The sequence below is a fragment of the Glycine max genome, chromosome 2 (genome assembly GCF_000004515.6).
Source record: "Glycine max cultivar Williams 82 chromosome 2, Glycine_max_v4.0, whole genome shotgun sequence".
NCBI classification, from domain to species: Eukaryota; Viridiplantae; Streptophyta; class Magnoliopsida; order Fabales; family Fabaceae; genus Glycine; species Glycine max.
The window spans coordinates 45,473,055-45,497,374 of NC_016089.4; the positions used below are offsets into that span (position 1 = coordinate 45,473,055).

Consider the following 24,320-nt stretch of genomic DNA (forward strand, 5'->3'; position numbering starts at 1 on the left):
TTGTATGAATAATTGCACGTGCTTATGCCTATCACATAATTTTGAGGTAACATTGTCAAAGTTTATATAATCTCAATGCAATTCACATGGCATATTTAATTATTAAAATAACCATCATGCATGGTCTGGTACAAAAACACAATACTAATACCATTTTTAAAACCGCCCGAAAATTTAACCTAAATTTAAGGTATATATACTTAGAGAATTAACCCTTACAAGTTACAATTACAAATATGACTCATCACACCTGCATTAAAAAATTAAAACAAAAAACAGAACTAATTTCACCATAAAATTGTTCATCTCCCTCCAGCTTCTCTATTAATTGTCCGACATTGAAGTAATCGAGCATGAATAAGAATTTGAACAAGAGAAAATTTCCATGCATACTCGACGATATATGTGCATAAACCATTCAGTTTGACGATAACTAAAATAATTAACAGTCAAAATAACTCTAAAAATGAGAAGCATACACAGGAATTAATATAAAACACCCAACAAATAGAATGAGTCATTGAAATGCACTTTTAAAAAACTATATGTGAAGAATTTCATATAATATTTATAAATTAAGTAAAAGAATGTTAACGGCTGGTAAATTATCATAAGTAATTGTAACTTATTTGCAAATGATTAAAATAGATTCTAATGTGCATATATGAGTGGCAATGGGAACGCAACAACAAAAAGTGGCATCGGTAAGGGATCGGAATGCCGACATGGAATAAAGGACTATAAGCCATTTTTATTTTTTTTACCGAAACTTCACGATTGCTTGAGATGTAGGACAGAATGAGAGAAGCATTTAATAGTGTACATACTAAATCTGAAAATTGAAATTGGAACAGTCCAAGAAAGTCAATGTTACACTCGTGCAAATTTCCTACCTGAGATATCTTTTCTACAATGTACATCCATTTTTATTTCGAAACATAATTGTCTAAAATTTTAATTCCACGGGGTCCATGATTAATACCACATATAATGACCTGAAAACCAAAACTCCTATGGAAAAAGGTTTCAAAACATTATTCGCGCTTTCAATTATCGATAGATACATACAATAATTCAAACGCAACCCCATCACGATTTATGATAGTTACAGTGGCAGTTTGAAAAGGAATTGTCCATTTCACAGAACAGGGAACGGACTAAATTTTCTCAAGCAAAAATTACATTAGAAATATTAATCATGAGATTCATTTGTTTGGACATTGAAATGTAAATTCGAGTGTGGATGAGAAATTACAGAGGCGTGCATGCAGTGATGTTTCCCATCACGGGCATGGTGTAACCCTTTGCCGTAATCAACATGCCTAGGCACGAGCATGCATGATTTATATATGATCAAAACTCATATATATATATATATATATAACAAAATTGATATATACGTGGCCACTTGTTTTGTTTGTTGCACATGCACATTACCTTATTTATAGACTAGCTAATTAAAGTCCTCAATGGTGCTATGGCCGATCACGCTTTGTACAATAAACACTGCTTCTGATATGTCACTGTGGGTCACACACCCTCTCCTTGATAGAAGAAAGCCTCCACCAAATGAGGCACAATTGGTATGGACCCCGAGTCCCACGTACGGTCACATCCACAATATCATGCATGATGCACCTTTCATTTTTGGACTATTATTATTATTTACTCGAATGGATTCATTTAATACAAAGAGTCAGTTAGGAAAACTGTAGAACACTAAACACAAGCAATGTATATACTCTCAGCTAGACAAGAGGTGTACCGTGTTGATTGTGTGTTGTATAGATAGAATAGAAATTAAAGTATAAAGATTGACAGAATCAGAATTTGCTTTGTGTGTGGTGGTGGGTTAGTGATGATTCGTGCACCGAATATATATACACAAGATTGCGAGTTAAGAGCTGACATAAGCAACAAAATGAACAAGCCTTAAGCGTTGCGTACCTACAAGAAGTGACTATATATATATACTCTCAGTTTGGTATTGGTCATCACCTCTTCTGCTAGCTCTTCACACGCACCACTCAATTGATACCTATCACTTGGTGGGTATGGGGAATCAAGGCAACCGACTCCTTTTTTTTCTTTTGATTGTAATATAATACTCAAATAGTAATAATAATAATAATAACACTTTTGGTCTATCAATATTGGGATTGTGTGATTCTAGTCATGTTCACGTCGCAGAATACTAACAGGAACACACGGAGGATATGTCAATCTCAAAAGCTCAGCAAATACTACTCAACTTAGTAATGCTTCAAAAATGCTAAACACCACCTAGTGCTCCCTTGATTGATTGGTCATTTGTTGTGGAGGTCCCTTGCTCGGCTCGTGTCATACCAACCAATCTCTTGGTTGGACGGTTCACAATCCTTTAAGCACGGAGTCTTGTAAAAACATAAATGCTTTAAGTGTCTTGATGTATCATGCAACATTGAAAGAAAGAAAATATCAAAGTAGGCCTAATGGGATTTGAAACCCCTCTCTTAAGTTCTTTTGCATCTCTTAACTACTTAACCAATGCAATTCTTTGGTATATGTATATAATAAGTAACTTAAACGGCGGCGATCTAAAATACACATATGTCTACCACTACTAAATAAAAATATATATTTATTATGTAATTATATTATTAATATTAATAATATTCTTAATAATATTAATCATAACTTTAATATATTAGTATATTAATAGATGAATTAATAATTTGATAAATATAAATTGATTGAAATATAATTTATTAGGTTAACTGAAAATATATTATATAAATGTAAATTTTAGTAATTAAAATAATTTAAATTAGTTTTTTAGTCCTCTAATTAATTATTTATGTTCAATTTAATCTTCTAATTTTTTTTGTTCAATTTGTTCCTTTAATTTTTTAAATCGATTTAATTTGGTCTTTCAATCTAAATTATAAGAAATCATACTTTGTGACAATTCAAAACTTCTATTAAGTGATTTTAAACCGTCACAAAATGCATATTTTTTTTAAAAAATGAATCATTTTAAAAATTAGAAGACTAAATTGAACATAAAAAAACTAAAAGATCAAATTGAATCTGTTTTAAAAATTAGAGGACCAAATTGAACAAAAAAAAAATTAGATAACTAAATTGAATCTAAAAAACAAATTAGATGACTAAAAATTTATTTAACCATTAAAATATGAAAATTAGATGCTCAACATCATCATGGATCTCAATCACCTCTACATTAATAGTAACAATATTATAAATATTCGGCTTAAATACATTTTTTATCCTTGAATTTTTTTTTAATTTTCGTTCCTATAAAAAATTATTCTAGTCCTCACAAAATATTTTTATTTTATTTTTTGTCCTTAAATTTTTTCACATAACACTTTGAACAATGAAAAAAAAATATTATCTAAAACATTTTGAGGATGAAAACTAAAATAAACACATTTTGTAAACACTAAAACAGACAAAAAATTACAAGAACAAAAATAAAAAATAAAACTAAATTACAAGAATAAAAATGTATTTAAGCTTTAATATTAATATATATTTCTCTAAAAATATACATATAAATAATAACACTAATAATATTAATACATTATTAATATGAGTTTAAATCTCACTATGACTATTTTGGTTGTTTCTTTTTTTATTTTTTATATCACACAATCGCTTCATATCATCAACATCCCAAATCCTATGTTTATTGCCATGTTGGTTATCACATCATCTATATTGACCACATCATTTGTCATATCATTCATTAGCTTCATCATCATCACATTATCTATTATGGTCACATCATCATCCATATCATCTATCAACTTCGTGTAAGCAAAATTTATTAAATATTTAACAAAAAATTGGAAAAAGAATAAAAAAAATACAAACAATTAATAAGTCCTTTAAATATGATTTATATATTTTCTTGTGAAAAATGAGACTATAACCTCCCAAACAATGGATGAGTACCATGCCTTCAACTTGGTTCAAAGTCCCTAAGCCTAAGGCTTAAGACTTGAAGGGATGAATACATAGTCTTTAACTCGATTCAAATACATCACACTCAAACCTCTAACAATTAAAAATTTAGATCCTTTGGACCAACAGCCTAGCCCGCATAATCAACAAAGGGATTGTTAAGTTATCAACACAAATGATGATTCAAATTTGATTTTTCTTAATTTTGGCTAGGACAACTTAGATCGGGAAGTAAAGCTTTTGAGTCAATTTTTGACAAAGGATAATGATTGCTTCAACAAGAGCTAGGCTTTAGGGTTGTTCACCTATGACAAATTTCCAATTGGAACTATGACAAGCGAAAAATGTAATGCATCCATGATTGAATATTGTACACCTCATAAAGTTAATTAATTTAAATAAAATATATCTCATTTTTTACTAGATATAATATTTTAATGTTGGAATACAAGTGTGAGGTGAAGTCACACATCGGATAAGAATGAGAATGTTGAAAACCATATAAGTGAGAATAAGACTCATAAACCTGAGCCTTAAGGTTTTGAATTAAAATGTGGTGTTAGATTTATTTATGTGATTGCTTGAGGCCCATTGGTGTAAGTCTCCCTAGTTTACCCCCCTTGATTTCACAATGATTGGTATCAGAGCCAATAATTTCACTTGGTGACTAGCTCACATGAGTAAGATGACAATGGTGGATTCATGGATATGAGAATCCCTTATATCGAAAATCTTCATGTCAGGCAACAGGTCCTCCAGGTGTTGTGGCGGTGCAAGATCTCGTTCAGTTTGATTGATAAAATCTATAAACTTTAGTCTTAAGATTTTGAATTAAAGTGTGGTGTCAAGTTCACTTATGTGGTTGTTCGATACCTATTGGTGTAAATCTCCCCAATTTACCCCACTTGATTTCACAACATTTACTTAAAAAGATCCAAATCACCATAAATAAATTCATTTAGCATATTCAAATTAGTCAAAATAAAAAATAATTCTTAAATCTTAAGTATTATATATGTGTGTTACATTAATTTGTTAATCATTAAACTATTTTTTTAAAAACAATAAATAAGTTATTGTATTTTAAAAGTTTGCAATAAAGTTCCTAAATGTATACATTATTGTCCATTAGAGTTTAATTTTGATTTATTACTAATGCAAAGATTTTTATATTGATAATAAATTAAAAACCTCTGATTGGATATATCAACCAATTTAACCTAACTCTACCTTTTAAAAGATGAATTGAATTGGGTTGAACTCATCATGCTTTAAAGTGAGTTGAAAATCTAAACTCTGTTTAACTTTAAATGAATTACAGGTTAAAGTGCATTTATCCAGTATAATTTTTTTTTTAAAAATAGAATAAAGAAAAATGGTTATAAAAGGGTGATGTATAGATTGATCGAAAAAAATATAAAATGAAAAAGAATATAAATCATTAAATAGTAATAATAATAATAATAATTAAATTTAATTATGTTTTCTAAAATTTAAATTTTCTTTTTTTAGTTTTTATAATTTTTTTTTACATTTTTAATTTCTAATTTAGTTTTATTCATCTTCCTGAAAGGAATTAAAAATAGGCGAAGATTAAACATAATAATTTTATCAAGAGAAATATTTTTAACACAAAAAGAATATGGTGTGATAAACTTAATAATGGAAAGAAAAATAAAAATGTGAGTAGACACCTCATTTGACAAATGCAATGTCTAATACTAATAATATTGTTGTTTGGCTATCATCAATTACTATGCAAATAAGAAATGCATGCGAGATGTGTTGATTGTTTGTATTTGGGTGACACACGGAGCATATTTTGTATTAAATGAAATTAATTTTAGTTAAAATATTAATTTTAAAGTAAAATAATTTATATTTAAATATTTTTATCGTAAAAGTATATTTATTGTAAAATTTAGTATAAATTTTCAATTTAATACAAAATTTACTTAATATTACTTCTAGCTTAATTATAATTTAAAAAATAAATGAATTTTATATAATAATAATGAAATATTTATAAATAAATTTAAGTGTTTGATGCTGAATTTAATTTGATCTTTACCAAAAGATTCTCATCAAAATCACGTTTCAGAGTAGGCAAAATTATTTGGAAACTCATTTGCGAAACAAATCATGCAAAAGTTTAATTGGAATTTGAAATACCGTGATCCTTAAAAATCAATTCTGATACTTCTTTTTTTCTCCATAAAATCTTATAAGTGACACTTCAGCCAATTGAGGCGATATGATTCAAATTAATTAATTTGTAAGTACGGTAAAGATTGAGATGCTTTTATTACCAATAAAACAAAAAATACTCCACCCGTTCATATTTATATAACGTTGTTGACTATAATATTGGTTAAATTTACATTTATTGAAAAATTGGTTAAACTTAAGTATTTAATATTAAACTTGTGTGTATTTATAATATTTTTCTAAATTTCTCCTTAACATTGTTGGGAATATATTCATCTTCTTCAATTTTTCATAGAAAAGAGAAAATGACAATTCAAAATATTTTAGTAAAAAAATAATTAATTCACAAGAAAATTAAAATGAAATCTTATAAAAAGAGATAAATTTTTTTCAAAACTATATTTTATAAATAAGAATACAGAGTATTGAAATATATTAGCAAATCATGTTAGACGAGAAAGAAATAATGCTAAAAGATGAATTGAAGTAGGACACGTGGTTTTCAATTAGAATCTCTTGTCACCTCATCACTAATACGTAGTCACAACATTTAATTTTGTAAAACAGCCAAATGAAACAAAGGAGCATAAATAACCTGTTATCCCAAAAAAGAGATATGAGGCAAGATTCCTAAATTCCACTGAGAAAATGGCAATCTCTTCTGGAGAAAAAAACATAGGCTTTTGTAACAGACAAGAAAGCTTTATCTATCCACAGTAGAAGTAAAAGTGGGTTCCAGATCACACAGGTAAAATTAGTGAACAGCAACATAAATAAACACACTCTTTGGTCCCCCACCTCCCAGAATCTCTCCTGCATTGGGCACTTGTAGCCTACAAAGGCAAAATGAAATTAAAATGCACTTTTTCACCACCAAGGTTTCCCAATGACTAAAGTTTTTCACTCTCAAAAAGTTTCATCCCCAATTTGATCCCTCTGTAAAACCTCTCCCACATGCTGACAAAGTTTCCTCTGGGTCTCAGACTCTCACACACAATTTTTTACAGTTACCTCACTCATTCACTCACTCCATCCTTTCCTATCCATCATCATCCCTTGTTTTCTCAATTTTCTTTCTCCCTTTTCCCTACCTAAATGAACAAAAAAGTATCAGTCTAAGATTTCCTGCATTCAATTTCCGTCTCTCCCTTTCACTACTGACGTGTGCCTTGGGAACCCACCTCATTATAATAATACTTTTCCCTAACCAACATTTAATAATATTATAACATTATGCAATAAAAAAATCATTTCCCTATTAAAAAACATTAAATTTATCATTAAAAAAACTAAAGGTGAGGCTCTCAAGGCAAAGGAAGAACCAGGTGACACACACTGCCACACACATGAGACCCCCCTCATCTGCTACTACCCCCCCTTTTTTTACAATCTAACCCCTTATAAATACTACCCCTCACCCCCTCATGCTTTTCTCAGTGATTCAGTCTCTCAGTAAATTCATTCACCACCCGCAGTTTCTCTCTTTTCCTTCTTAATTAGTTCTTCCTTTCCTTTGTTTCCAATACCAAAATAACAACAAATCAAAATAAAGCCCCTTTTGATTTGATTTGATCTCTCTCCATGGCTTCTTCTGTATCCACCACACCACCTATGTACTTTGATGAGAAGTGGAAGCTGTCAAAGAAAGAAGGATCCACCAGAAGCAGGTCCTCAAGCACAAGCACCCCTTTCATCAAGAATTCTTCTTCCTCACAGAGAAGGTGTGCTTTTGCTAGCAAGTGTGCGAAGCTTGTGAAGGAGCAAAGGGCGCGTTTCTACATCATGAGGCGGTGTGTGACAATGCTCATATGCTGGCGTGACTACAGTGATTCATGAAGAGAAGAAGAAAAAGGGTTACACAAAAAAGGGTTTGTTTGAGAGGGGCATAAAAGACTAAAGTTCTCTCCTTTTTGGGTCCCCTTCTTCTTTTTCTTCTTTCGATTTAAATCAGATCCCTTTTGAGGGTTCCGCTTGAGATATACCTGTACATAAAAAAAAAAATTGTTTCTCTTGGCTAGAAATTTTCAATTTTGTTTTCTCTCTCTTTTTTTAAGGTTGTTCTGAGAAACCCCATCAATGGAGGGTAGTCATGATGTTTGGTATTGTTAATTTTCTTCTGGCTGTCTGAGAAATGATAGAAGAAAATATGTTTAGAATGGAGAAATTAATTGAAATATAGTATAATAGTATAGCTTAGATACAATTTCGGCTTAATTTTGCTTTTCGGTGCTGCTGCTTCTTATGTTTTCCTTTATTTTTATTGTTACTTTTGGGTCTCGTTCAATGCAATTTCTCATCTTTTTAGGCTTTTAGTTCAGTTTCCGTTTGTGGGTGTTGTTGCTCTTTGGCATTGAGGAAGAAGAGACGGGTGTTTTGTTTGTTTGAGATCTCAAATCTCTGAGATTCCATTCAAACTATTGCAGCTGAGATGAGGTAAGCTAGGGTCTCTCCTGTGTAGATCTAAACGTGCTTGCTTAGGCTGACGCAACATTGGGCTTTGTTTTTTTTTCCTGCAACTATTTTTTATGACCATTAGACCAGTCAAGTTAAGAACTAATTAATCATATCAAATTCATAGCATTAAATATCCTTATAATAAATTTTTATTTTTAATTTCCTTACTTGTTGTCTTTATCGTTGTTTTAAATTTTAGTGAAATCCGTTGTTATTTTAATTATCATAACCTATAACCGTGTAGGTAAGAGATAGGAGTCGTGAATTTAACAAATTGACATCATACGTTTAATTTGTGAAGATAATTTTGGTTTGATTTTTGCATAATATTTTCTTGGATAAAGACAAAAGACTTTAATTGTAATTAAGTGTTAAAAGGAAGATTAGTGTTATAATCGAAAGGATGGAAGCTTGGAAGCTGGAGTGGTGAAGATACTTAGGGAATTTCATAGGGAGCAAAATATCGTACCTATGGTGTTTGAAAAATGAAAGGTAAGAGTCGCGAGTTGAGACATCGTTGAAACGCCCAAAGGGGCAAGCAAGGGAACAAATATCGTTGCACCAAAATTTCATTGTGGTCTAATGTTATTTTATTTTGAATATGAACGGTACTAATTTTGAATCAATTTTGTTAAAATAAATGAACAGTGTAATTTGGTAAAATATTTGAGGAAAATAACATGAGGGTACGATAAAAAAAAATGATAAAGTTAACGTTATTCTAGAAGGGTAGGGGAGGTTCGTTCGGCGTCACTTGCAATGCCTGAGACGCCGGTTGCTGATAGCGTTGTTTTGGCACGATTCTTAATGCAAATTTTCTTTATTTGCAATGTGAATGACGAAACTGTCCTATAACTGCAAGATAGAGTTGAGTTCTTTGACCACTGCATGGACCACTTTGAGTCTTTGACCCTACCATCTTCCACAGGGGGTATTTTTGGTGTTTTATTCTCTTTCTTCGTTCTCATCCTTTACCACAACGTGCGTTGCTTTTTCATTTTGAGGGTGAGGTAAGTGGTGGTGGTGGTGAGTGAATTTTGAATTGCCCTTTGGGAATGAATCATTACTTCCTTAGCTAATTGAGGTAAAAAAATTTATGAAAATAAGGCATTTTGTTTGGCGTCTAACTGTGAAAAAACGTCCATATATGGTAAAGGTGTTGGGCAGTAAACAATTTAAGAGTTTGTTTGTTGCAGTAAAATTGTATACTATTTTAATTTTATTATTATTATGCTTCGGGAATGGCAGGCTGGCAGGCAGTGACATGGATGATGAGTTGTTGACAACATGGCCTCTCACGCAAAGAAGTTATTGTATAGTACACGCATAAAATATTATATTAATACCTGGGTTTTGTTTTACAATTTTAATTTAATAGAGAAAAAAATTAGTAGAGAAACAACACGTGAAAAGAAAGTGTATGAGAAGAGAGATTGTAAAATAAAATCACTTTATTGAGAGAAAAATGTCTTTGTATGAGAGTATTATCATTTCTTGTAACCATTGAGTGAGGTACTTGAATTTGTAGAGTTATACATTATTTGGGATGGTTACAATCTTGTAATCATTTTTGTGACAGTGAAATACTTTTTTGAGTCGATTTCGTGAATGTAGGCAAAAGGTGTCGAATCACGTTAAATTCTTGTATTTGTTATTATTTTTCCTATAGTGTAATCTTTGTGTGTGTTCTCACGATCCTTTGTCGGTGTGGTTAATTTTATTTGTGAGAGCATTGATTACTCAAAAGTGATATCAGAGCTATGGCCGAAAACACACAAAGGTTCGAGATACCGTTGTTTGAAGGAAAAATAAATTTTATGATTTAGTAGAATACTATTCAAGACCCTTTGGTGCAGCAAGGTCTTGATCAAGTGTTAGAAGATGAAAGGCTGACTTCTATAAATGAAACCGAGTAGACTAAGATCCAAAGGAGGGTTGTGAGCACGATTCAGTTAGTCCTTGCTCCCGAGATAAAATACAATGTGTCGAAGGAGACAACACTGAAGGTCTTGTGGGAGAAGCTCAAGAATATCTATGCACTAGTCCCTAACCAATCGCCTTTGTTTGAAGATGAAGTTGTATCAACTCAAAATGGAGATGGGAGGAGATCTCCATGACCACATCAACAAGTTCAATCAGCTAGTAAGTTAACTGTTGAATGCAGATGATAAACTCTCTGATGAGGAGCAGACATTGTTGTTGTTGGCCTTACTACCAAGGTTCTTCAAAGCTTTGATTCAAACGTTGTTTGTGAGAAGATAAACTTTGAATTTGGATGATGTGATTGACGCTCTTAGAGAAAATGAAAGAATGATGAAGACTGAAAATATTAATGATGAACACAATGTAATAGCTGTGGTGGAGTCTGAGTGAGAGAGAAATCATTCAAGGAGACATGATGGGTCAAGAAAAAGATCAAAATCGTAATTGCATCCGTAACGAGATATGAGTAACATACAATGTTACTATTGTGGTGAGAATGATCATGTGCAAGTGAGGTGCAAATAAATGAAGGAGGACTTGAAGAAATTAAGATATATGAACAAAAATGACGCAAACTCCTAAGCTAATGTAGTAAAAAGTGTTGAAGATGAAGATGATGTGTTTTTGGCAACAAATGATGAGGTTTAAAATAAAATGAGTGATGGATTCTGCTGCCTCAAAGCACATTTGTAGAGAGATCGAGAGATGTTTGACACTTTGAAAATTAATGGAAAATTCGACCATTTCAAGTCAGGGAATGGTGGAAAAATAAAGGTTGAAGGCATAGGGAGTGTGAGGATGAAACTCCATGATGGTACTATTCGAACTTTGTCAAATGTGAGATTTGTACCTTTTGCTGTTGTCAATATGATTTCTATGGGGGAGATGATATCACAAGGGTACAAATATGTTGGTTCAAAGTGGGGATGCAAAGTGTACAAGGGGAGACACTTAGTGTTGCGAGGACAAAAAAATAAAGGTAATATTTGTTATTTGGATGGACAAGCCTTGAAGAGGAACCATGATAGCAAAGTAAAGAAAAAAGTGAAGTTTTCTAATGTTGTCGAAGTGTTGGGAGAGACTTCCATTGGAGGGGGAGTTTGTTCACTTTCAAATTGATTGAAAGATATTTCTCTTTTGACTTAAGGAGGAGAATTGTAGAGTTCTAAGCCAAAAGATAAGGTGCATACATATTGAGAATTTGATTTTTATCACTAAGGTTTAGGTGGTTTAAATGCAAAGTGGAAGATTATATTTTACTAGATGAACCTTAATTGAATGGATGCCTTGGAGGTTATTTTTGTTTCAACTTCCAAGATAACTTATTTACTATAGTTGGTGACAATCTTCTCTATAAATAGAAAAGAGAATTAGTGGATAAACAACACATGAAGAGAGAGTGTGTGAAAAGAGAAATTGTAAAACAAAGTCACTTGTTGAGAGAAAAGTATCTTTGTGTAAGAGTGTTATCATTTATTGTAACCATTGAGCGAGATACTGTAGAGTGATACACTATTTGAGTTAAATTATAATCTTATAATCATTTTTGTGATAATGAAATACTTTTTGAGACGGTTTGGTGAATGTTTGCAAGAGGTACCGAACCACGTTAAATTCTTGTGTTTGTTATTATTTTTCTGCGGTGTAATATTTGTTGTATTCTCATGATTTTTCTTTTATGAGTGTGAGTAATTTTATTTGTGAGAGTGTTGATTTTCTAACACATATGCTTGGTCACAACTACACATGTCTTAAAATGAGGTGACCTCAAATTTATATTATGCGCGTAAAAATAGAATTTTTGTGTGAAAACTAGTGCCCCCAAAGCGAAAAATAAATGTCAATGGAATTATTTTAACTATTATCAGAAATATACATACAAAGGGTACAAATAGTAACTTACTGTATTTAATTAAGAAAAAGGTTTCTTATTTAAAACTTTTCACTTAGAAAATCATTTATTTTCGCTTTACGATTTTGACTTGTTTATATATATATATATATATATATATATATATATGTATGTATGTATGTATATTCATTATTTTTCAGGGATTGTAGATTGGTTTCTGAAATCTTGAAACAAAAACTATTTGACAGCGCCATTATAGAATCGTTAAAAAGTAAAAACATGTCACAAGCCTTGAGGCATGTTTTGTTTCTTGCTAAACAAATTTAGATGAACATACCAAACATGGGGGCGTGTTTCACATTTTACGGTTTGCGTTACTGCAAACACAATGGACCTAAAAAGTTTGGACCAAAGCATTTCTATTTTATAAGAAAATTAAATAAGGGATTTCGAGTGTCGAGCCTTCTCAATAGGTTGTTGCAAAAAAAAAAAAAAAAATCAGAAACAAAATGTTTTATGAATTATTTTATCAAATAGAAACGAGCTTTAATTTGATGGAAAATTCTTCTCGTGGTGGTAGTTGAATATAATGAAAAAAATAAACAAATCGAGGATTCCTTTGTTGCGTAATTAAATAAAAATGGATAGAAAGCAACTATAATAAGCTTTAGCAACTTACTAACAACTATTGTACGAGTAGTGGTTGGTTAAGAAATAAGCATTAAATGAATTTTATATTTTTAACATAATAAATAATTTTATTAGATGTTCCATATTTATATTTCTCAAATTGGTACTTTGAAAACATTTATTAACATTTTTCCGTGCAAACTCTTATTTGTTCATGCTTGTTGTGTTGTGGGCTATATGTTTTATTTAGCTATCTTTTCAGTGTTCGGGTTTTCGGGTGTTTCTTATGGCCGTAGTCTATGTTGTTGTTTTTTCTGGTCAAAAGGAAGATTTTGCTTTTCCTTCAAAACCTTCTTTAGGTGCACTTTGTTGGTAGTAATCAAAGAAGCATCATTCTCAAAATTTATGATATGTTGAAAGGTTAATGACTAGGATTTGTTTGGGCTTGCCGAAAGGACATCCAATACAACAAATAAAAAATAAAAGAAAAATCTACTGCTGAAGGAGTGAAATGCAATTAAGTTGATCACCATTTTATTCAAAAAAAAGAGCAGATTAAAAAAGTAAAAATAACTTACATATCAATTAAGAAAAAAAAATAATTTTTAAAATAATTATTGTAAAGTTAACATTACATTATAAAAACATTTTACACTGGAAATTTTTATTCATAAATTTATTACATAAAAGTGTATAATTGTTCAATACTTTATATTTTATAATATTGATAAAAAATTCTCGAAAAACATTTGAATTTTTTTTAGAAAAAAATTATGAAATGAATAATACTAGTACTTTTTTTATTGCACAACATAGGCTTAAGTATATGCTAACAAATCTATCAAAAAGTGAAAACATAATCATCCCACATCTAAACCCACTTAGTTGGATGATTTATAAAATCTCCACCGATATTTGAATTTGATCAAAAGCATTAAATATTATTTGACTGCTTTCTATTGCTATTAGTGAGTGTGCTATCATGCTGGAAACAATTGAAAGGAGAATCAGCATGGCATCTGTTATTTTCCCCTTCCCTACATTTTTGACTATGCATTCAAGAAAGAATAATGTCTTTTATACAATCAATTATGCACAAAACAGTGGATAAGAAAAGTTGAAAATATATATGATTAGATAACTAATGTGATAGAGAGAGAAAACATATAAAAATTACTATATAAAAGAACATTATTCTTAAAGTAATTATAGCCTTTCAAGGAACGTGATAGGGAACAGAGATACTAGTCTATGATCTCTATATCATCTAAGTGTTCTACATATATTTGATCAGTTATCTTAATTATGGTCAAAAAGCAAACCATTTTAATTCATTAACCTTCGTCCCTACTTCCTTCCATCTTTGTCTAGTTTGTTGAAAGATATCCAACAGTATGCGCATCTGAATTATTATGGGACTACAGCACACCTAATAATTAGTTGATAGCTCCTATAGTCCTATTCCATAATTATTTAATGGTCCTACTTTGCTCTCCCCCACTTTTTTATTGTGATTTTTGGAGCCTTTTGCTAACGTATAGTTCCATACCAATTAAGACTTAGATAAATATTTATTCGTCTGGTTAATCATTTAAAAATATTAAATATTTTATTAAAAGATATTATTTTATAGTTTTTTTATTCATTAAAGTAACATTTACCATAAAAAAATACCTTACCAAAGTATTAGTTTTTTTCTTAATAATTCAATTGTAAACTTAATTCACAAGGGTTTCGCTTCTTTTTCTTTTCTTTCTCAAATAATGTATAGCATAGAAAATCTAGATATATCAACCATTAAAGTTTCCTTTTGCAACATTCGCTAAGTTCATGTACTCTCTCCAAAAGCTCAAGCCTTTTTTGGGTCTTAGTTCTTAGTCAACACTCGTCATTTGTTAATTCACTTGCTTTGCTTTATTGAAAATGGAAATAATAATTAGACATGACATATATCAAATCTCTTTCTGTGTTTATATTAAGAAAAGCACCAGCATTTTAGTTATCTTTTTATTCATTGGACAGAACCAACATTTTAGATGTACATGAAAAAAATGTATGAATATTATTTTATTAATTTAAAATAAAATTAGTGTAAGCACAAGTGCACAACCCCACCCCCGAAAGTTAAGGTAACTACATACCCTTTATAGGAAATTGGCCATGAAGTTGGAGAAATTACTTATCCCTTAGATTAGAGTACTAGGCCCATTTTTCATCAGTAAAACCCAAGATAAAGGTGCCCCCTTAACACTACCAAACTAAAATAGAAGTTACCTCGGGCTTGAGTATAATAATAGTATTGGACAACAGAAAAAGCCCGGGGATAAAAAGTGGGGGCCTAGTAGAAGACAAAAACGTAACAAGGTTAGAATAGAAGGTGTTATGTTGGGCTTCACATAACCCTTAAGGCACATAGGTCCACGTATGGTCAAGAGTCACATCACTGCACGCATGCCTTATAATCATAATATATCATTTTCATGTGATAAATGCCAGCATTAATAATAATTTGTTTTATTCAAATAAAAAATATTTTATAAAAATTTACTAAATATATTAATATACCAATGATTATGTGTATAAATAATATTTATTATTTATAATATAAAACAAAATCTAAAATACTGAAAAGATTCTAAAACGACGATTGAAAAAAAAGGGGATTTTCATATACCTTTTATGTTTTATTTATGAAATTCATGACATGACTAACTGAAATTTTCTATTTATGAACATAATTTTTTAGTATAATGTTAATGAAATTAAGTTATATATTCTTATCTTTTTCTTTTGGGTAGAGATTCTTATCTTAAATCTTAAATCTTAAATCAAATACTCAGCATTTTCCATTAATTGATAGAAATACAATGGGTTTATTTGCTTAAAAAAGTTGTCAGAGTCAAAGTCGGACTCAGAAACAGGCATGCACTAGCTGGCAGTAGAGAGCAAGGCTGAACAACGTAGAATTGGAGAGGTGTGTCTGTCCATATAAAGCTTTGCTGGCTTTCTTTTTTCTTTTCTTAAAAAAATAGAAGATTAATTCAATATTATCCACAAGTCTAATTATCATTATAAATTGTAAACTTGCAAGCACTAAATTAATGTATGTGTGTAATTAGTTTGTTGAATATATAATAGTGGCCTGATTATCCATTACAACTTTCTTTAATACATCATTTTATAAAGTAAACTCGTCCATTATTTTAAAAAAACACAAGTTTGATAATAACTTCCAATTGCAATAAAATGTATCAAACAATCAGCCATGCATAACGATATATTCCTTCAATTTCATATACATGCATTGTAGCAATGTCACGTAACTTTGAATTTATGGCCTCGATATGTTCATTAACTCACCGCACTGTGTTACTGCAAATTTTCAACATAACTATATCCTTGCTTATTCATATATTTTTAATTCCCATTCCTAATACAAAATTACTGCATCTAAAAAAAATTGAATACTTAAAATAAAGTTGTAGCATATAAGACGATTCACATAGAAAGTAGTATTATATAAATTCGAAAATCATCAATCAAGGACCCAAGATATAATAATTTTCGTTATTCATATATTACGTGCTATTTATGAATTTTACAATTCTGTGAACGAAAACAAAGAAAGAAAGAAACGTATATTATAATGGGCCTTGCATTTTACTTGGTCACATATCAGCCCAAATAATTCAAAATACTATTGGATCTTAAATAAGCCCAAAAATATAATACAAAACTATATTCAATTTTCTTTGCAACTTGATGTGCGCCTGGGGACTTTTTTTATTTATTTTGATTTGTGCTGTGGTGAGATTTGGTGATTAAACTTCATAAATGAGTTTGAATTGCATGATCTGGTATAGTTTTATTATTTGATAAATGTTATGATTTATACATTGTGGGGCTGAAGCAACTATTGTTGCTTGTAATATTTTTGGTTGTATGGTGACAACTCCTTTTTGATAATATATGATACAATTAACCATGGTTTTCATGCTATATGTTTGTCTCTTTTATATATCTTGTTAACAGTGTGAAAACAACGGATGATTGATTTGACTCAGAATGGATGGAGGACTCATTTAAGACCTAAATGCTTCGGCTTCAACAGAAGATTTTCCTGCTGTTGATGGTACGCTTGTGCTAGTAATGTTGGTACTTAAATAGTGATCAACTATATTACTTTGGTAATTTGATCAGGCAAGCTTTTATACTTTAAAAAAATACTCGTTAGATCTGCTTTAGGTAAGTGAAAAAAGTGAAGTTGTTAGTACAACATATAGGTGAAGGTGGGGTACTTATAAAAACAATCCGATATTGGTGAAGTTAGTATGTGTACTAGTAAATAATACTGTATTTAAAGATATAATATTTTTATTTGTCAGAAAAAAAAGTACTTTTGTAAGCCTTCTAAGGGCTGTGAATGTTTTCTTACCTTAAATTTAGACATCATCTTCTCTCCTAAATTTTTATTTATCAAAAGAATATATGATACAAATTAAAATTTACACCATTGGAATATTTGAAATTTCATTTTTAGGCTAATATTTTTATTTGATTACAATTATTATATTCCATTAACTAAAAAATTGAACTCAAGCCTAAATATTCATGCCCAAATGCATTCATCAGAAACCCAAGAATAACCTGAACCCAATGCACATAAAATATAAAACAAAAAAAGAAGACAAAGGAAAAATAAAAAATTATTGATACCGGGACAAGCCCAGTTTTCGCCAGCCAACAAGGATCCGCATACTTAACATGGAGAGAGCGTTGTGACAGCGCTGACAAAATTAACCAAAATTGAATGTTTTAGTTGTTCACATGACTTATGTGTCCTACATTATTTAGTGGACCCTCCCGACATAAAAAAATAAAATGTGTCCTGCATTAATATGAGAACTTTTATTTTCCCCTAATTGCATGCAATGACTTTATTATATGATAATTGATTTAAATGGATGTTGGTGTCTTCTTTTCTTGCGCATTTTGCATTGAAAACTGACAAGGCTCCCTAGCATTGTCATAAATATGGTGAATTATATTTTTCGTCTCTTAATTTTATTTAAAATTTAAGTTAATTGTAATAATTATTAAGTGCATTAAAATCATTGATTTAGTTTTACAAATTAATAACGTTATCCCTAATTATTTTGAATTGCAAACACCCTCAAACGACCAAATTAAAAGGAAAAAAATATTAATAATAAAACTGAAACTTAATCTTGTTTTGGAAAAAAATGTACAGATACCATCAATTGATTTAAATAACTTTACATGCACAAATTAACGTCTTTAATTATATGAATGAGTGAATTGCATAGATTGAAACATTTTTTGCCTAGTGAGTTAAGTTTATTTTCCCAATCCTTGTGTTGCAATTGAGATCCAAAACAACACCATAATTCAATTGAACAGATTTTACTCTTTTAAGTGTGTTGAATAAACTCTGTGTGATTCTATTAACTCAAACAAATTCACCTACATGGTTACATCAGAAATTCTTTAAAAGTCAAAATAATATCATGAAAATCCAAATTACTAATTTATAAGACTAGATAAATAAAATATTACAATTGAAATCTAAAATTACAATTTAACTTATATAAATTTATTTGGAAAAGTCAAACACAATTTCTCATCAAAAGCAGAATTAATTTCTTGTAATATTCAAAACATCAGTATGATTCACATTTATTCATGTAATTTTTTTAATAATAAAGCAAACCCAATCCAATTGTAGTTGAAGTAGACTGGAATCCTAAAGGAACTTTAGGTGTAAAGTTAAGAGTGATCCAAACCCTATAACAGCTACAGTGTAGTATCTCTAATCCGAAGGTTGAATAATGATTAAAAAAAAAAAGATTCTCATAATCAGACGGCTATAAACGGTTGTCCAAGAGCTAAGGAGAGAGTCCTAGCCGTTGAGTGGCAAGGTCACAGGTGGTTTGAGTGAAGCCCACCCTAGACTTGAGCAAATCGAACTCCATCCACACGTTCTGCTGATGATGATGCCCAATCACATACGCTTCAATTCCCAACAAATCAGAGTTCCCAAAAGTGAAGCAATACACCCAATCACTCCCTTTACTCACCCTATACAACAGCCTCTCCCCTGACACCCTCATCTCCGCCCCCGAGAACACCAGCGTCACCGCCGGCACCGCCGCAAAACTCGCCGGCGCGTGGTAGCACAAGTCCATCGCCCCCTCGAACACGAAATTCGGATCCTCGATTCGGGTCAGCACTCCTTTCGTCTGCTCCAAAAACTCATCTTTCAGGGAACTGTAGACCGACCCGAGAAGAAAAGTGAACTGGGTGCCCGAATCCACCATTGTCTGACCCGCTCCGGTGTGGTCGGGCACGAACACCGACTTCGGAAGTTGCAGGAGTTTCTCCGAAACCTTAATCCCCTCGAGCTGGACCGTGTACGCGACACGGTTGAAATACGGCGACGAGGTTGTCGCCGTCACTAAAGGGGTGTACTGCAGTGGCGACGGGGCGTCCGTCCCGTCGCCAAGGAGGAGGACACCGAGAGCGTCCTCCCCAGAGATGCAGTAGGAAAATTTCGGAAGCGACATTTGTGTTACCAACGAGAGGGATCCTCGGTTCATGCCCATTAAACCTGTCGTTTTGGAATCCTCGTTGATGTCGGAGGTGTACCCGGCGGAGTCCATGCAGCCGAATAATGTTCCGGGTTGCGCGGCACCGGCAAGGGAGAAGGTTTCGGCGGCGAGGGTGCCCTCGGCGGAGGAGGCGTCGGCGTAGGAGACGATGACGTGACAGAGTTTGTTGTTGGGGTCGCAGGAAGCGGGGATAGTGAGGTCTCGGGTTCGAGTGGTGCAGATGGAAGAATTGCATGGGGTTGGAGTGTAGGAAGAAGAGAGGAGGGGGTTGAAGGTTGAGTTTAGGTTTGGGAGTTTTTTGCAGTGGAGCCAGGAGAGTTCGCTGCCTGTGTCGAGGACCATGGTAACGTTCTGTGGGGGCGAGCCTACGGTTAGTGAGACGGTTAGTGTGACGTTGTGGTGGAATGAGAGCTTACGTGAAGGTGTTTGTGTTTGTGTTTTGAGAGGCAGAAGGAGGGGTTTTTGTGTTAATTGTGATGAGGAGACACATGTTTGAATTTGGAGGAGAATGAGGGTTGTGAGAGAAGGTAGAAGGAGAGAAAGAGAGGAGTTAGAAGAGGCCATGATCTAGTTGAGAATAATATTGATTCAGGTTTTGTGTTGGTTGGTGGATTGATTTTATTTGCTTTGCTTCTCATGAGTTGGAACTTTCAGTTGATATTAAAAGTGGAGAGAGAGAAATTAAGGTGGGGGAGAGAGATGGGGAAGGGGTCTCTGTTGGATTGGATTGGATTGGATTGTCTCGTCAAGGATTTGGATTCCCTGCTTTCACACAGTGACACGGTCGAGAATATGAGCCATCTAATTAACAGTATTATAAAAGTGTTTTTAAATTAAATTTATCAAAATAATTTGTAAATCATCAGATCTTTATCAGACGATTCTTATCCTTCACTGCATGAATGTCTGTTTTTTTCCAACGATAGGAAATTCAGATCCTCTCCCATGAGACAGTCACCGTGTGAAGGTGTGGTGGAGCTCTCTAAAGATTCTCATGTCTAGCTGGATTGGATGAGAATTCGTGTCGTGACATTCAGTGGAAAATGAATGTCTTGTTTGCTAGTTTTAAAAAAAAGGTGAAAGTGTGAAACTACTCGATCGTGGTTTGCATTCTAGCTAGGCTTAATTGCACAGTAATCTTTTGAGTGAAATTTTAAGTCCAAATTGTCATTAGTGATCTGTTTGATAGTATTGAGAATTTTTTTTTTTGAACAACAAAAAGATGACGGTATGCAACCTTCGACATTGTGTTGATTGTTCTTCTTGTGTAGCATTTGGCTGCATGACACGGTTAATTATTTAATTAGTACTTGACTGGTTGAGACTACATATGAGAGTGATTGTCTACCACTCTGATTAGTGAGTGCTTTTATTGTTGTATAGAGATTGCATTCTAGTTTCACAAATCAAAGTCAATGTGTGAAAAATCATAAGTTGATTATAGTTCTTACAATTAAATCGTCGGTAGGATGTCACATTTAATTTGATTACGAACAGTACGTGGAAATGTAATTGTCGTTGCTGTTTGATGGTTACGCATTGTTAATGTTAAACAGCGTGGCGTTTTCTAGATTATGATAAAATGTGTCTAGTAATTCTTTAGGTATCTTATCTTATTTGTCGAATGCATATTCATAGAGATAAATATATATGACGAGCTTGAACACATGGCTAATTTTAAAAGTGAGCAAAAGATTAGAATAAAAAGGATAGGCAATGTTGATTTGGTGCTACCGACACTTTAATTTCTTTGGAAAAGGGAGCTCTGGAAGGAAAAAAAAGAATAGACAAAAAGTGCAGTGTTGTAGGAAAATCCGGAAGTGCTAAGAACCACCAAAAACTACTGCTTAGAGATATGAAATGGTCTGTTAAACCTTGTCGATTAATTCACTATCGCTAGTTATTAAAGATTAATGTTTGAAATTTTTGCCACACGCGCTAATCTTAATGCATGATGTGATTAGTCAGAGCAGCCAAGTTGATTGCATGCTATATAGTATGAATCAGTTAATCAAATAGAATACGAAAGTCTCCAACTTGATTTAGATATATCTGCTTTAATTTTGATTGGCAAATGATACAGTACGTGTCTTGCTAGCATCAGTAGTTGGTGATGTCTAGCCTCTTGTGATCGAGCGGAGAAGATATAAAAAAATTGTTGAAAATTTTTCATTTAATTTAAAATAAAAAAATTAAGAGTTGCTTAACATTAAGTTGCAAGATACTAATACAAGTATTTCAATCGTGTTGTACTATAATTATGATTATAATTTAAATTTGATGTTTTTAGGGAAGAAGTTTTGTATTCACTATATTTAATTTAATGATGTGTTGCAGTTATTTATTGAAAAATAAATTCGCTTATGTGAGATAGGATCATATGAAGAGAAATACAAAAACCTTAATCAAGGTCTCTCACTATATAATTTTGATAGGCAATATGAGTTCGACATCTAATTTAATAAGAGTTGGATATCTTATTTAATAATGAATTAATATAGTCAAATTTAATAAATGAGATAGCAACACCAAATTAGACAATAATATTTATATATAGAGGTTTCACCAATTTTTTATATATATATAGAGAGAAAATTCACACCGATAATGCAACTTAATCAAAGTCATTATAATTTAGTGGGAATCTATCAATAATGTCATAGGAATCGGCTAGTAAGTTGGGATTCTGAAAGTTTGCAATAGATTTATATCTTCTTATTTTGTTTTTAAGTTTGTCTATAATAATTCTAAAAAAAAGGTTGTCTTAATAAGGTATCGACAATGATAAGGAAATAAAAAACCGAACTTAGATAGAGGTTACCAATAGTTAAAAAATGATTTAATTCAATTTTAATACTTTATAACTCTGCTTGAAACAAGAGGAAGTGGACGTACTTGAACAACAAAAATAAAATAAAAAATAAAAATTGTGCTCCTTCCACTAGTTTTCTTTTATGTTCATTATTTTATATCATATTTTGATTTTGTTATTTGTTAAAAAATTAATTAAGAATTTTTTTTAAACTTTATTTCTTTTCATTTTCTTTCTTATCAAATAACCTACAAAATCATGTCACTTTTTACTCATTTTTTCTCTTTCCATTTTCCTTCCTAAACCAAACATACCCTTAGTCAATGTGTAGTTTAAGTCCTCATAATTTTAATTACATACATTTATTTCTGATAGTTTCTCACAGTCTTAAAATTTAATCCAATAATTGAAATAAGTGTAATAGAAGTGTGAGATATATATATTATTGATTTAATCCAATAAAATATATATTTTTTACTTAAAAAGTACAGTTTTCTTTGCTAATTTATACAAATTAACAATACACCACACCTTATTTATATTTCGGCTATTTTTAGGATGTGATTTAAGAGAGTAAATTCAAATGATTAAAAAGTTGAAAATAAAAAAATAAACGAATCAAAATTATACATATTGTTTAAATTATACAAGGGTCTAGAACTACCGGATCGCTGTAGTAGTGGGGTTGAAATAATATTTATATAGTCGTAGATTCGAATTTCAATGTGATTATTGTCCAAAAAAATTAGGAGGGTCAAAGTAACCATAAAAAAGATTTTTACCTTACTCTTTAATATGTATGAGACTATTTTTTCGGTCATATTACTAAAATTATTAATTGTATTACATAAATAATATTTTTATTTGTAAGAATGGAACACAATACTAAAAAATTTATAAAACTTATACTTTATTTAACATTGAAGTACACCCTTAATATGTTATTACATCACTCACACACGTACATAATGATGAATAATAAGAAAAAACTTTTTTAGGTGTACCTCGGGAATCAAGGCCCTGAAGGGCTATTTGCCCTGGCTGTACAGTAATGAACAAACAATGCAGAATGTGACTCGTGAAGTGGTGAGTGGTGACTACATATGGTATAACATAGCCATTGGCTAATTGGTATTGACTTCAGACATGACAATAATGCAATATATATCATTTAGAAAACTGACTGTCATCTTGGATACGCCAGACATAACTCTTGCATAGTCATGGACCCTTGTAGCTAGCTACTTAGGGTTCTATTAGTCTTGCATGAAAGCAATTTACGTCTTTTTATAGGAATGGATACATTTTGAAGAAGAAAACATTTAACCCTGTGGAAATCTTCAAAATTCACTGTGAGGGGACCTTGATCTGTTACCTTATTGGCACCGTTGGCTTAAAGGGCTAGCTAGAAACAGTTGCTGGGGCACTACTTATATACAAATATATTGGTGAATGGTGGATCCTCTATAAATGAACGCTTAATTTTGGTGAGATTTAAATATATATATCTAAACATTTTAATGCAAATTAAGTAATACTTTAGGAATTTAATGTTTATATTGTACTAATTTTATATACTATCATTTTTAACTACCGTGATTGAAGTCTTTGATCTCCAGTTATAAATTTCAGTTTTAAATTAGTTTTTATACTACTAATTTTTTTATTTAAAACTTAATCATATTTAAAATTTTCACTCTTCTTCATATGTGTTTTATGAGGATCGAAGGAAGAAGAAAAAAAGTTACAGGTTAACATTTTAACAAAAATAACAATTAATATT

At 31.4% G+C, this 24,320-nt stretch overlaps 1 protein-coding gene across 1 annotated transcript; it reads right to left on the reverse strand.

The window, feature by feature from the left end:
* Positions 1-18,745: 18,745 nt before the first annotated feature.
* On the reverse strand, positions 18,746-20,445 carry LOC100806957 (aspartic proteinase PCS1). Its single transcript, XM_003518338.5, has one exon. The coding sequence runs from the start codon at positions 20,287-20,289 to the stop codon at positions 19,003-19,005; it is 1,287 nt and encodes a 428-aa protein (XP_003518386.1). The 5' UTR covers positions 20,290-20,445; the 3' UTR covers positions 18,746-19,002.
* Between the last annotated feature and the right edge of the window lie 3,875 nt (positions 20,446-24,320).